At 40.3% G+C, this 15,832-nt stretch overlaps 1 protein-coding gene across 1 annotated transcript in view; it reads left to right on the top strand.

Annotated features, from left to right (window-relative positions):
• Positions 1-15,832, top strand: part of SPTBN5 (spectrin beta, non-erythrocytic 5) — a 106,585-nt gene that overhangs the window by 59,368 nt on the left and 31,385 nt on the right. Inside the window, exons 35-43 of the mRNA XM_028723562.2 lie at positions 3,955-4,059; positions 4,722-4,907; positions 6,099-6,254; positions 6,905-7,096; positions 8,349-8,441; positions 12,150-12,268; positions 13,795-13,909; positions 14,921-15,034; positions 15,383-15,507. Coding sequence (XP_028579395.2) covers positions 3,955-4,059; positions 4,722-4,907; positions 6,099-6,254; positions 6,905-7,096; positions 8,349-8,441; positions 12,150-12,268; positions 13,795-13,909; positions 14,921-15,034; positions 15,383-15,507 — 1,205 coding nt within the window. The remainder of the gene's footprint in view (positions 1-3,954; positions 4,060-4,721; positions 4,908-6,098; positions 6,255-6,904; positions 7,097-8,348; positions 8,442-12,149; positions 12,269-13,794; positions 13,910-14,920; positions 15,035-15,382; positions 15,508-15,832) is intronic.

The following is a 15,832-nucleotide window of genomic DNA, read 5'->3' as shown; positions in this document are numbered from 1 at the left end:
TTCACCCGGCAAAGAGTTTGGGAGGACCTCCAGCGCTAGGATAATTCCAGATTGCCATAAGGTTTCCAAAATAACCCTTATACTTGCCACCCCTTGGTCATCCTTCCCTATTCAAGTGATAAAGGAATTCAGGAAAAGCCCAGCTCCTTCAGTCTTCATCAGAGCATCAGGTTCAAACACAGGTGTTCCAGCGTTCCAGACAGATTATATTGGCTCTGGCTTCTCATTGTCAATAAACCCTGTTTGCTGGCCTGAATTCCAACCTTTGCAACAATATGATGCGAATTCACAGTCAAAACCTTCCAAGGAGCCAAACACTATAAGGAATGCGGATCAAGATACACTTGTGACAAACATGCAGGCGTGTACAGCATCCCACAGAACTGGTGAGAATGCATGGTGTCCATCTATCTCTGTAAAAATTGCTTCCTTTGGAGCTGGGCGGAGAGTGGTGAAGATTTCCATTCCATTTTAGAAACCTATGAAAACAAGCATAACCGTGATTTTTTATGTTTAAATTGAATTTAGTATCTGTTCAACTGTTGTTCTTTGTTGCTGTTGCTTTTTTCTGGTAGTGGTGAAGAAGGCGACCCAATGTAATTCTGTTTTGTTTTCCTAAAGTGGAGTTCTTTGTTTCTTCCTATGAACAGCGAGACTGTGGGGGCAGATTCACTCCTTTCTTTAGATAGGTTTGTCTGTGTTCCTAATTTTAGATGCTAACTTGTCAATTGCTGCTTGAATTTTACTTCTTCTAGCTTTCACCAGGAACAAAACAAATGTGGGTTGTAAGAAAGACCCAAAAATATGAGTTTTAAGGGGGAAATGTTTGTGTGTGTTTGGTTATGTCAAAACTCAGCTCATATGGCTGAATTTCCCCTGACTAAAATATGTCTTGAAAGCTGGCTGGCTACTGACAGGGTCTCTCATCCCATCAGTTTCTGGTTCTGCCAGCTACCCATTAAATGGTATAATTGAAAAGAAGTCTGGATGCTTTAAAAGCTAAAGTGCTTGGGAAGTTTTCTTTTTCTTTCTGTACATGCTATATTAGCCTGTCAGCCAGCTGAAGAAAGGGGTGTGTGACCTGAAAACCAGTCATTATATAATTGGTGGTGGTGGGTAATTTCTCTCACGCTAATCTCATTACTAGCCTTGTTGATGGGGTCGTTATGAAAATTTAAAAAGAACACCACCATTTTCTTTTGCCTGCTGTGTCCCAACTCCTTACATATAAGCTAGCATGTTGGGAGCTGAAATTTAAAAATAACAACCCACCTATACCATTGGACTCAGAGTGGCTGCCGGAAAGGTTCAGGATTCAGCTGAAATGATCTAAAACCTGTTGAAAAGCCCCAAACCAAAAGACATTTCTACTCATCCATAGTCCATTGTGTAATCTCATTATGTTTGTCATTGCTTATGAAAAAGGTTGTTTTTTGGGGGGGGAGGGGGATGTATCACCTGATTTTTCTTATGTCTTTTTCCATAATGTTTTCATAGTGAGACTAGCAGAGAGGCAAAGGGTAGAATTTAATCTTAGGTCATGATTCTGGGGCTCTGCATTCTACATCTCTATACATAGGCTCAAGATGCAAGCATCTTGACATTGCCACCATACCTTGCAGAATATTTCATTTTCCTTGGAAAAATGTTTCAAAAATAAATGTTTTTATGATGACAGAAAAATGTGACTCGGCGTGTTTATTGAAACCTCATTCTGTTGTTGTGGTCCCTGGAATAGAGCAGGGAAAGCCCTACCCCGTAGCCAGATGCAAACAGCTGTGCTATATGAATGGATGCAGTGAAAGCGGGAAGGAAGCGGAATCTCATTCACTACCCCATCCCAATGCTCTACACATTCATATGGCCTTCTGCACAGAGACCCTAAAGGCATGCAAGCTTTTATGCAGGTAGGCTTTCAATGTGTGGCCTGTACCCTGAAAAAATAAAAGGGCATAAACCACAAGCTCACAGCATATGTGCATACAGTTAATACACTTGCAGGCACTGTGTGTGGAGTGTTAGGGCAGGGCTGACACGCAGGACCAATACATGTGTTGAGTCACCACCCATCATTATTTGGAAAGGACACATGTTTATTCCATACAAGCACATTATAATCTTACTCAGCTTGAGATAAAGTGGCATCTGAAGACCATGAAAGTGGGGGGCAGGGGGCGAGTGGGAAATCCCATTTATAATAATGTGTAAAGTGCTGCTCTGTGAATATTTGTTGCATTTCACATCAGCTGGATAGTTATGGTGCAAATATTATTTCCATATAGGAAAATGGCAATATGTTATGCAGTCTTTAATCATAAGTACATGCTGATGTGGATATATTGTGGAAGTAAATTTTAGTGTTTTATGGAAATGCTTTATTCTGTAGTTTAATTTTATTTTCTGTTTTAATGCTTATATTTTAAAGCTTATGTAACTTGTTTTTATGTCAGCAAACTTCTTAGAAGCCTATTTAGGGGCTAAGCTCTTTAATAATAGTAATAAAAACACACATATTTACATTTAAAAATGCATCTAACAATAACAATATGTGCCTTATTCCACCCTCTATCTGATATAATACTAGATCTGGTGTACAGCTCCTGAGTCTAAGTGAAGTCAGCAGGACTGGATTCCAAGTGAGCATGCACAGGATCTAGCTGAATCTGTTCCTGTTATTGAGTACAACTTAGTAAATACATTTTTCTGCATGTCATCAACACTAACTAGATTTATTACTGCAGACTTGCACAACCTGTGGTCTGTATCAAGCCAAATGCAGCCCACCAACCATGTATGGCTGGCTGCCAAGGATTCAATAGATCCCTTATTTACATTGCATGCTGTTAGGGAGTGCAAAAAGCAGAGACGATATCAAGAGGAGCATAATATATTGCTGATGGACTGCGTTCAACTTGCCAGGCCACAAGCTGTATAAAACTGAGCTACTGCTAATGTAGCTCATCTTGTTTTGACGCAATTGTGGTCAAGCAGAAGCCATGCAATGTTTAGTAACAACAGAGATTTGACAGCTTTCAGTGTGACATTTAAAATTCCACAGACGTATAAAGCTGGTAGCGGTTTAGTTTTGCTTAACTAGACCAGCAGTCCATCTGCAATTGACTTTTCCACATACAACTGGAGTTTTAGATGTAGAACTACAAAGCATCAGGCTCCAAAGGGGACTTTCATACTGCCATACTTTTGTGTCTATCACTCATACCTTCAGACAGATGCTGTTATGCATCCTTTGAGTCATATGAGTGCAACTTCATGTCCTATCACAAAAGAAAGCAGGTAGACTTTGATAAATAGCAGCAGCTAAATAGCATTTTCAAACAACAAATCTGCTACTGTAACTTCCAGGCATCCAAATTTCCCTGAGCAAGCAATGCAGCTAAAATGGCCTCACTGAGTGATTGATTTGACTAATAGTGCAATAGCCATCCGCAATCTTCATTTTATTTGTAAAATATACTTTCAGGTTTGTTAATGAATACAGCCTGACAGCTTCTCATTCCTCAACATTCCTTATCCCTTGAAGATGTTTTAGCCAAAAGACAGAATGTAGTACAGTGACACCTTACCATCTTATAACCCTTTTACCTCCTACTGCTATTCCACTGCAGGTGTTATTTGAAGAATTATGCCTTTCCATTAACATGCATCTCCATGCCAGCGTTCCACTGAGCGATGAGAGACATTTCTTGTTCCTCATTTTGAATAGTCTCGGAAAAGAGAAAAAGGTTGTGGTTTTTTTCAAGGAGTACCCAGATGTCCCTACTCTCTCAATGGATCGGACAAATTGTGTATGTTCTTTAGAAAATATATAATCTGAGGTTACTGGAATCTTTTGAACACCTAGCCTTTGGTGACACACATTCAGGGAAGTAACAAGATATGTCCCAATAACTCCTTGATCAAATATAACAATCTTGTGATTTTCATTATTCACAGACATATTTGAAAAGCAGTGACTTTGGGAGCACAGTAGATGAGGTGGAGCAGCAGATCAAGAAACACGAGGCTTTTGAGAAGCTTCTGGCCTCTCAGGTTGAAAAGGTAAACACTTATACGATCCTGACCTTAAAGGAAGGTGTATTTAGGTTATAGGCAGATGCCCAGTTGGGTTCTTAAGAGTTGGTTAAGAACTGGTTAAGATAATTGAAATAATTTCTGTGCTAAGTGAAATCAGTCAGAATCATGGCTACAAGAGCTGATTCACGCCACCATTTGGGGGATCCGTTTTTTTCAGTGTCTTTGGAAGTTCTTCTTGAGACAAAACATCTGCTAATTTTTGAGGGAAGACAAAATAATTTCAACAGGTATAGGCCTAGGATTGGTAATAAGGGCGTTTTTCAGCCGGAGCTCAGCTCTTACACCTCTCGGGTAGGCACCATTGCTATTTTAAGAGAACAAGGGAGAAGATAATGGCAACCTCCAGCACTTATTTTTCTTGAAAAATAGCACTGGTATAATACATGATTTTTACTGGCACAGCAGCCAGGATGGCTAAAGAGAATCGGCAGTTTCAAATATCCAGCATTTCTGATTCCCTCCAATTTCATTAGGTTGAACTTCAGACTTGCATTTCTAAGGATCTCTTTTGCACCTATATTACCTTCCAGTAGAAAAAATACATTGTGAACAGGACAGGAACCCTTGATTGATTATGTATATCACATGAACACACAGCTTTGATTTTAGGCTTGTTTCCTTCTCAGGAATTGTCTCTTCAGGAACAATCAAGAAGGCTGCAGCAGGACAGTGAGCTGGAAAGAAAACAGATCGATCTCAAGCTCAGTGCCATGTTAGAGAGAAGAAGATGCGTCAAAGATCTCTCTCAAAGTAGGCAAGAAAAACTGCAGATAGCCCTTCTACTGGCTCTTTTCTACCAAAATCTGTCAGAGGTGAGAATGATGCTATTGCCAAGATTACGTTTTGTAATTCCCAAGTACTGTAAAGCCCATTTCTATTAATCATGTACCCATGGTAGTGCAAAGAATGTGGTACATAATAAAGAGTATTACATTATGAGAGCCACATTTATTTATTGGGGAGGGAGGTCATCCCACAATGCTCCTGTAACATTTTGAGAGTGATAACCATATAGGGAGGGCCAGTCACACAGAATGACCACCCAGCTGGGTTTGGGTGTCTATTCCATTAACTGCATTCACATCATTGGCCTTACCCAGATGGTTATGGCCCTTTGGATGAAAAGCAGGAGGCTGAACATAATTTCACAGCAATCACCCAATGGCTGCTGTATTTTCTGATAGAATGGCTTGCTATGTGGACCAGCTGTATCAGTAGTCTGAGAATTCCATAGATCAGGTATGGAAAAGCTGTGCACATCTCCTCCAGCCCCCATGGCCAATGGTCAGGGATGATGGGAATTGTAGTCCAACTAGGGACGTAATAAGGCATTGTTTTCTGTTCCACCCTGTATTGCCTTCATGCAGCACTATTTCTGTCCAGCTGCCGTTCATCTAACACAAGAAGCTGGGTTATTTGTCTCAGTGACCAGTGTGGCAAAATTATGTAACCTAGGTTGTTTATAACATTAATTAGGTGAGTTACACGGTCAGTGTGTTGTTCCACCCTGTTCATTTCACTGTAAAGGAAACACAATGCAAATGTGAAAGCAAAAAAGACAACAAATACCTCTTGTATTTGCTAGATTGATTTCTGTTCTGGACATGAGACAAATAAGCAAACAAGAGCAATATCTGCCCCTGTTTCTATTTTTATCAGAGTTCTCTGACATCTCTTAAGTCCAATAATATGTTGTGGTGTGTATGTCACAGGTTCCCCTTTCTTGCCATGGAGATATGAAGAAGTTAAAACTTGCCATTCTGAAAGAATCTGTACTTTTGTTAGCACAACCATGGATCAGCTTTCACTTTACTTTTTCATTAAATTTAGCCTGTTTTGAATATGCCCTTGGATTATCAGAACACAACTGGGGTGATCTTTGTCTTTGTTAGTTAGATTGGTAGGGAAACCACATGTGACTTAAGACACAAGGATGTCAGTGTTACATAGAAGGCAACAGCAATATGTGTGAAATACTAACCACACTGATTCTTTGGTGACAGGCAGAGAGCTGGATTGATGAGCGCATGCAAAAGCTGGAGGATCCATCTTTCCAAAATCTTACCAACCTGAGTGACAAAATGAAGCTTCTGCAGAAACATCAAGTATTTGAGGCTGAGATTCTGGCTCACAAGGATCTAATTTCTACTGTTAACACGGTGAGTATTGAATGGAGGTGCTGTGATCTTTAGGTCCTGTAGGGGCCTTCTGCAACTGTCAGATCAAAAAATGGAATAGCCTTAAAACCTTTTACCAAAGAAGAAAAAGATTGAAGAGCCTTGAAATGAAAGTTATTGTTATCCCCCAATGTGTAGATCTCTTCAGGTCTCTGAATTTGCTTGTCTCCATGTACTGAAAATGCTTGGTTACAGCTTGTATGAATAAACAGTAGTTACGGTAATTGCTATTGAGAGAGGCCAGTTCTCTCCCTATCTGCAAAAAATAATATAAAAATAAGTACAAATTCCTGGTTCTACCTTGTCCTTGACAAGAAGCAGCAGCTATAAGGAAGCCTCTGGAAATTATTCATAAATAATAATGGCTCTCTCAACAGCAGTTTGTTTTTTTTAAAATGCGGTCACACATTTTTAACCTTATCCACTTTCACAGAGTCATAAATCTATATGGAACTGCAATGGTTGTGTTGTCCAGCCTGTTTCCTGTTGCTGCAGGAAACCTGCTATTACAGGCCCACATCCCTGATAGTTTGGCCCTGTGTCTCCCTGGCGTTGAGCTTTTCTTAGAAACATATGGAAATACTGTGTTTCATCTTTTTCTTCTTATTTAATTATTTCCTAATTACATGAAGCAAGGAGAAGCCTTATTGTGCCAGAATCACCCGAAATCAGGGGAAATCCGTTGTAAGACTCGTTTGCTTCAAGAACGGTGGGAGACACTGAAATGTGCTGTTGCTGCTCGTGGAAAGATGCTTGAAGACATTAGGGATTTCCTGGAATTTCTGCAGAAAGTGGACCATGTAGAGGCCTGGATCAGAGACAAGGTCAGTGAATTTTACTGGCTAGTTGCAAACTAGTCATTATGTGACTCTTCTGTAGACTATTATTACCATTTTCATACATTTATAGCTAACATGTTTTCTGTAGTTGCAAAGTCTACAGAAGAGTCACATAGTTTTATTTATTTTTGAACATTTCTCTGCAGTCTTCCCACAGCAAATGCATAAAGTATGTTTAGCATGCAGATCAAACATGCACATGCATTTTTAAACACATTCTGGCCTATTTCACACATAACCTAAACCATGGTTTATGTAACCTAACTGTCCAACCCAGCAGACTAATGGTTTGTTTTCTGGCAACAAACCATGACTGAAGCCATTCTTTGTTGTTGGCTTGTTTTAACCATGGTTTGGTGTTGCATCTGAACCCAACAACCTTGCTTAATCATGGTTTCTTAGGGCTACCTCACAGTAGATCATCATCAAGGCATGAGTCAAGAGAAAATGGAAAACAAGCCAGACTTTGGAAGAACAAGCCATGGCTTCTTTGCTCATCCATGAAACAACTCGTGATTTGTTAAACGGACCATGGGTTTAGTGTTATGTGTACACAGTGTTTTTTGACAGAGCTCTTCTCCCAGGAATTTGGCCTTTTCTGCAACATAAAATTATGTTTGCTATATTTCAAAAGTGCAAAATGCACACATTTGAACATTCAGAATGATGGTCATCATGAAGATATGGGAAATCTCTTTAACAAATCAAAAAGTATCCGTTTTAAAGTGGTCTCCATTTTCCTTCTCTAAAGAGCTGTCATGTGAATTTTCTGATGGATATGGAGCTTTTTGCCAGCTACTTACAGGAGCATGCTGGAAATTCATTTGCGTTATGGAAAATGGCACCTCTTCCTATAAGTACAGCACATGCATGGAAATCCTTAAGCACAAAGCTTTAATCACAGATAACTGTGACATAGACTTCTATTGTTTTGGCTTCATAAACCAAATGCCTTTTGAGACAGTGGGGATTCAGTTGTCCTCCTTTGTATTAGCATCTGCATCAAACATCAGGTTCTGTTAATACCTTTACCAGAGCAGAATGTAACACAGCAGACGTGATGTTACCTGATACTATAAAAAGCATATTGCCACTCTCGGAATGGGAATAACTTATAGGGGACAGAGTGGGAAAATACCCAGGTGATAGGTGATGGATGTCATCTGTTGATACCCTGGACCTGCATTGTGCATGAGATATTAATGGAATGCTAATTTTACTGTTTTTCTTTTCCCAGGAAGTCATGATTAATATTGGTGATGTGGGGAATGACTATGAACACTGTCTGCAGCTGATGAAAAAGCTGAATGAGTTCCGAGGAGCATCAGGGGTAAGAGATACATTTCCAGATTCACCTTCCTCAGCTGGATAGCATCTACCGTATTTTTCGCTCCATAAGACGCACCAGACCACAAGGCGCACCTAGTTTTTGGAGGAGGAAAGCAAGAAAAAAACTATTCTGAATCTCAGAAGCCAGAACAGCAAGAGGGATCGGTGCGCAGTGAAAGCAGCAATCCCTCTTGCTGTTCTGGCTTCTGGGATAGCTGCGCAGCCTGCATTCGCTCCATAAGACGCACACACATTTCCCCTTACTTTTTAGGAGGGAAAAAGTGAGTCTTATAGAGCAAAAAATACGGTAACTTTTCAGCGAGCTGTTCAGACCTATTTGGCTGCTGCAAGTGTGAGTTAATACAATGCTAGATTGGTCTGCATAGCTCTTGTGTCTACCTGCTTTAGGTTGAATCCACCTTATTTGCCATAAAGATCATTTGGCATAGGTCAGTGTCTCTTACAACATCAGTCAGCTATCCTGTAGCGGGAAGCAACCTACAAAGTTATGGGCCTAGCATATGTTTGCTAAAATTTTAAACTGAATGTAAACTTTATGTGAAAAACTGACCACATATTTTCTACAAGAAAATGAAAATGTGATTCTAATTATCCATCCAGACACTCATATTTAGTTGTATGGTAGAACACTGAGCATTTGACGGGAATTTTGGCATTAAGTTGCAGTCCCGTTACATTGAGCATTTGGGGCTAGCAAGGAATTAAACCCTTTCCTGCTCTGCAGGAAACTGTATGACCACCAAGAGTTCAAAGTGAGATATATGCCCAAACCAGGCAAATGTAGAGTTTCTAGCTTTGTTTGATACTTATGGGAAGTCCTACCATTTGTGCAGCAAAACTACTTGTTGCACCAACATTACAACAGTATTTCCCACAGCAAAGGCATAAAGTATGTATGACATTACAACCAAAATAATCGCATACATGAATCTGGGGTCCCTGGCCAGATCAGGCTTCCAAGATGCATGCAGTCTGAATGCTTATAGATGTCAGGATATCACCCACACTTCACGTTTGCCAAGAAAAACGTTGGTCATAACAAAATTAGAGATGTCTTGTAACTTGAAGTTCAGCCTCTGATGAGCCAAGACCAGGTTATGTGTTATACACATCGGATTTAGCAATCAAGTTAACCATGGCAAAACTCTTTCTTATTTCTAAATATTGCATACTGTTCCTTTATACATTTAATTGCTTGAATATAATATAATTAATGTAACATAATGTGGGCCTGGCAAGATCAGCTTTCAAAACAATACAAGCCATTAGGAAAATATAGTAACACTTTGAGCAAAGGCAGCATGACATGACAGCTGCTTGTTTCATCTTTCTCTGCTGTGACCTCTCAGTTTCTTCATCTCTGGTGCTGAGTCATCAGGACTGAGTTGACTTATAGCTCCCCGGAGCTTTGCTAACTTTGGCACTGAACTGAGTTGAGCACTTGTGGCCAGTTGCTGTGTGGTGATAGTGGCCCGTTAGCTGCCACTTTCAGTTTTCTATGTGTGGCCATCTTTCAGGCATAAACAGAGTTCACAACCCCAGTGCATGGCATCAATTTTGACAGAAACAGAAAGTTTGGGAAGAGCCTCAGTTTTCTAGCAAGCGGGGTTTGGAAACAAATGGAACAATCTGAAGCTGGATGATGTTTGCTGGGGCTTCCCTTCTTTTCTTCTTCACTCAGAGTTCTTCCTGTTATCCAAGCATCTTTGTACTATGGGCTTCTCGCTCCTAATGGCAGAAGGAAAATCTGTATTGTGTCTATAACAACCCTTAGAAAGCTGGGATCTTGACAAACTTAAGTTTCCTTCTACAGTGCTTCCCTCTTCCCCAAAAATATTGGAGTGAAAATGCATCTGGCAGTTCTGGGCAGCATGCCAGAACTGTCCCATTTCAACTGCAGGAAATCAGCAGAGCTAGACCAGGCAAGGCTAAACATTTCTTGGTCCCTTATGCCTTCGACAGAAACCTGTTGGCTATAGCAGAACAATAAAATCCATGACACTCAGTGATAAAATAATGCAGGGATGAGGATGGAGATCATTTTTGTTTTATGTCATAATTAGAACAAGGCTACCAGACTTTATTTATTTATTTATTCATTCATTCATTCATTCATTCATGGCTCACCTTTTACATGCATCTCATACTGACTAGCCAGAGTTAAAAAGAATGTTCAATACAGTACAAGGGGAAAACAACTAAATATAACTTTTAAAACTATACAAAATTAACACTTAAGGCAAAGACCTTTTCATCCAGCTGGAAAAGCTTGTCAAAACAAAAATGGCTCCCAATAGCTTCTGGAAAGTACCATAGTAGGTTCTGCATAGTAAGAGTTGTTCTATATGTGCAGATGCAGAGTATTAATGGGCATATGAGACATCTTCCTGAAACACAATACAAGTGATGTCTGCAAGGTCAAATGTGGCTGCCATCCCTCTACACCATATTTCCCATCTTTCCCCCCTCCTGCACTGTTGGCTGCCATCACCACCCATTCCAATCTCCAGCTGCTACTTGTTAGCCCTTAGCCTACAATAGATATTATTATTGTTTTGCTCATTTGATACTTGCTTAGCTGTGGAGTCTAAAATGTGAGCCTACCCCAGAATGAATAGTGAATAGTGGTATGTATGTATCGCAGTGCATAAGGAATCAATACTTTAACTGATCCCTACCCACCCCCAAGGCTCTGCTAAACCCATGATTAATGTCTCCTTGCTCCTTGTGTGAGTTTATTGTACTTACTGCAAAGCTGAAAATTTGAGTACCGCAACAGAACAGTTTGGCCTTCGAAACTATGTACTGTTCAGAACTGGATATTGATCGTGATCCAGGAAAAGGTTCGTCACAACATAATCTGTGTTTGATGTGTTGTAAGCAAATATTTTCATTTCCAGTGTGCATTGAAACAGACAGGAGGTGGTGGTTTCTGAAGAATGTTATTCATGGAGATGATCTGATTTGTTTTTCACTGTGAAGCGATAATAGCTATGTAGAAAAGAGTGGGCACTAACTAGTCCTACAGCCCAGCTCAAAACTACATGCCTAATCCAAAATAGAAGGAAAAAAATGTTGCCTGTCTGCTGTGCAATTTCAATTGAGTTGGTTTCTTCCATGTTATGGCAATGCTGCTAGATTCCTCCTTTCCACCTTTGGGCCAAAGAAGACATAACACCATTCACACATTTAGCAACCCCATACATGTTTTGTTTAGAGCAAATTGCAGGCACTGGGGGCCAATTGAGATCAGGGCCCCAGTAGGAGATGTCAACCCCTTGCTGTTATCCTTATCTGGATGACCATTCTCCCCCTCTTCCTGTGCTTGCTGTTTGCAATGGTCCCAATGGGAATTTCCATTACAAAATAAATGGCAATAATGTGGGGGGGCATCAAAATAGGACTATAGCAGGGCTCAAAGGGTTAAGGCCTCCCAGCCCTCTGCTGTGGTCTTGATTGCCAGTGCCCGCATCTGCTGTTTATGCTAAAACGAACCAGACACCATTCATACAATGACTAATGATGTTATGTCTAGTTTGTCCCTTTTGTCAAGGGTCACATTCATTCAACGATGTGAGCAGAACAGCAGAGGTTGTATTACTGAGATACTCTGGCAGAATTACATAACTTTTACTTAATCACTGTTTATATATAAGCTGGCTGTTTCTCTTTGGTGTTGGTCATGTAGGGAGTGACAGTGGACGATGCCCACATCAAAGCCATCAATGTCCTTGCTGTGAGGCTGGAGAGGGAGAATAAGGAAGAGATGAAAACAATATACCAGCGCCGAAAGCAGCTGAATGAGAGGTGTGTGTGTGTGAATTTATAATGGTGTCCACATGGGGGATGAACAGGACAATCAAAACTGAACAGCTTTAGGGCCCAAGAGGAATTGGTAGTGCCACCTGCAATGATTTAAAAAGAGATAAGACTGATCTTAAAATATATGTATTTTTTATCATTCCTCACTATCCTAACCATACTCTCATAGAATCATGGACAGGTGCTGTTAGAACAAATGTGATGTTCAATTGGGCAAGTTCCTCTGTCCAAAGATTTCATTTTCCCCACAGGGATTGTATTGAGTTTTCAGCTTTTAGCAAAGGGAAGGGGGAATGCAAGAAAATAAAGCTGTGGGGTGAACTACAAGATGTACGCCAAAGGAGAAGTCAACCATCATTCTTAAACCCAGGTTTATTCCATAGGATAAATGATCTTCAGTTGTCATCAGTGTCCACTATTAACTCCCAAGTGGTGAGGCTTCCTTTATGACAACATTTCCAAAGCTGTCTTTCACAGCACCCTGCTATGCTATGAGCACAACCCATAATGCCTTGCTAATTGACCTTGGCAGCCAATTAGCATGCTGATGCCAGTGGTGTCAGTACTAGGTCAGACTAGTCTCTAGGCCAGTACTTCCAATCTTGGCAGAGAGATATGTGGTGAACAACAAAAGGCAACAAAATTATGAGTGGAGATCAATGAGCATGATATCTTCCTAGCCAGTTACAGATAGGTAGCCGTGTTGGTCTGCTGTAGTCAAAACAAAATAATAAAAAAAATTCCTTCCAGTAGCACCTTAGAGACCAACTAAGTTTGTTATTGGTATAAGCTTTCGTGTGCATGCACCTTAGAGACCAACTAAGTTTGTTATTGGTATAAGTTTTCGTGTGCATGCACCTTAGAGACCAACTAAGTTTGTTATTGGTATAAGTTTTCGTGTGCATGCACACGAAAGCTCATACCAATAACAAACTTAGTTGGTCTCTAAGGTGCTACTGGAAGGAATGTTTTGTTTTATTTTTTTGTTTTATCTTCCAAGCCATGTACTGTACTTTCTCAAGCTGTTCCTAAGACAGCTCCTTTCTGCATCTGGCAGGTTTCCAGCCATGACCTAAGATAATCCACAGAGCAACTTGGGATTCATGAATGCAACTTCAGTTTACCTTGCAGCTTGGAGAGACAAAAAAAAAATTCCCATAGAGAAGTTCTAATAGGCTATAACTTTGCAGAATAAAGCTATTAAAATGTGTTTTCTTATGGCTAAAATTAGAAACTTCCAACTGAACTTAGGCCACCAGGCCACCCATACCAAGCAAAGTTATAATCATGACAACTTTAATTTAATTAATAACTCTACATGTATTCTTCAACTTTTCTCTTAACCACTTTTTACATATCTTCATTTCCAATTGTTTAAACGTCTAACTAAGCAAAGCAGGGCAGTGGCTGAGAGGTCTCATAAACCAAGGTGCAGGTTTTGAAAGCAGCTTCTGACTCCCATCTTTGAACAGTGTGATCTGCTCCAATAAAATGATTTTTTTCAATATTAGGTGGAACAGTTTCCATGGTGATCTCAAATCATATAGAAGGAAGTTGGAAGGAGCTCTGGAGATCCATAGCTTGATCAGAGAAATGGACGATATCACCGAAAGAATAAGTGAAAAGGTGATTTGCTTTGTTATCAAATTTCCATTCCTATTATCCCCTTGGTGAGTTCCCGAAAGTGATTGAAATTCCAGTGACCCAAAAAACCTGAGAAATGCAGGGGTGGCATTTTTTTATAGGAATACGTGCAAAAAAGAGAGCTGGTATGTCATCAAGCAGTCCCAGCTACTGCAGTAGTTCTCTGCTTTGTGATTGGGGTTACCCACAAAGTAGCAAAATGGCCTATTCTCTAGAGAGATCTTGTCATAAGTAGGTTCAGTTTAAACTGAACTTGTTCTGTAAACTTTACAGTGTATATAAAATGATCCAAAATTATTGTTGTTATTATATGTTTATTTGTAAAAAGGGTAAAGGGACCTCTGACCATTAGGTTCAGTCCCTGACGACTCTGGGGTTGCAGCGCTCATCTCGCTTTATTGGCCGAGGGAGCCGGTGTTTGTCCGCAGACAACTTCCGGGTCATGTGGCCAGCATGACTAAGCCGCTTCTGGCAAACCAGAGCAGCACACGGAAACGCCGTTTACCTTCCTGCCAGAGCGGTACCTATTTATCTACTTGCACTTTGACGTGCTTTCGAACTGCTAGGTTGGGAGGAGGAACCAAGCAACGGGAGCTCACCCCGTCGTAGGGATTCGAACCGCCAGCCTTCTGATCAGCAAGCCCTAGGTTCTGTGGTTTTAACCCACAGTGCCACCCACGTCCCTTATGTTTATTTGTACCCTGCTCTTTTCCACCAGAGAACTCAAGGCAGGTGAAAAGTGTCAGCTTCTTCCTGCAATATGGCAGGCACCAATGATGGTTTGTTTCCATTGTTTATGAATAACCAGCCTTTTTACACTGGAGTTTGCAAACCATTGATTCTAGCTTTTTATGGATGCCCATGCTATGAAATGCATATTCCATGACGTCTTATAATACTTAGGAAAGAAGTTGAAGGTGCTTAAAAGAACTGAGCTGTGATCTTTTCTTTCTTTCCCCTACCCCCACCACACAAATGTCTTATTTCCTTAAGAGTGCACTGATACAAACACTGGACTATGGGAAAGATATGGAAAGTGTAGAAAACCTAATTCGAAAACATGAAGAAATGGAGAGGGAAACTGGTGTCATTCAATCCAAGATAGAGGTAAAAAATAAATAGTTAATATCCTGAAATGCGAATAGTAAATACTGTATGGACACATCCATTGACATTTGTCCTGCAAACAATTTTAAGCTAATGCAGTAATCATGTCGCATCAGTTTACAATGGATCATGGTTTTGTAAAGAGGGTCTTGGGGGGCTAGTTTTGCCATATTATGTTCCCAGTAGTTTACTTTGTGATTTTCCATGGATGGTTTCATTACTAAGATTATTTTTCTTGTCTTTCTTTGTGTATTATATTTTGTGAACAGAAAAGTAGGGCATAAATGTCCTAAATCAAAAGTTTTTTTTAGAAGGGCCCATTACACAGTGTGCTTATGCTGCTTTCAGGCTCTGGAGCTAGAATCATTTCCACTTTGCAAGAGGAATCCCTCTTCCATAACCGACAAACTGACTATGAAGCAAAAGGAAATGAAAAACAATTGGCTACGGCTTCAGGGCCAGACCAAGCAAAGGTAAAAATACTTAGAACATGGCCACCTCCATCCTGTATACATTGTTATCCCAAGAATGGAGAACCTCCAATCCAGGGGGCAAATTTGGCCCTCTAGAACTCTGTCTGGCCCTTGGGACTCTCCCTAGGCCATACTTCTTACCAGGTCTGAGTTGCACTCTTTAATGTGTTTTTCCCCCCTGTCTAGAATGTGACCTTGGACTTTGCATAATGCTTCTTCTTTGTCTGGTGGTTTTATTTATTTATTTATATATTTATTTTCCCACATTATACCTGAAGGTCTCAGGACTGTTCACAGAAAAGAACACAATATATAAAATAAAAAT

Source organism: Podarcis muralis, chromosome 1, assembly GCF_964188315.1.
Source record: "Podarcis muralis chromosome 1, rPodMur119.hap1.1, whole genome shotgun sequence".
In the NCBI taxonomy this organism is placed as follows: domain Eukaryota; kingdom Metazoa; phylum Chordata; class Lepidosauria; order Squamata; family Lacertidae; genus Podarcis; species Podarcis muralis.
Note: the sequence above shows the minus strand (reverse complement) of the source record. Positions and strands in the feature narration are given on the sequence as shown.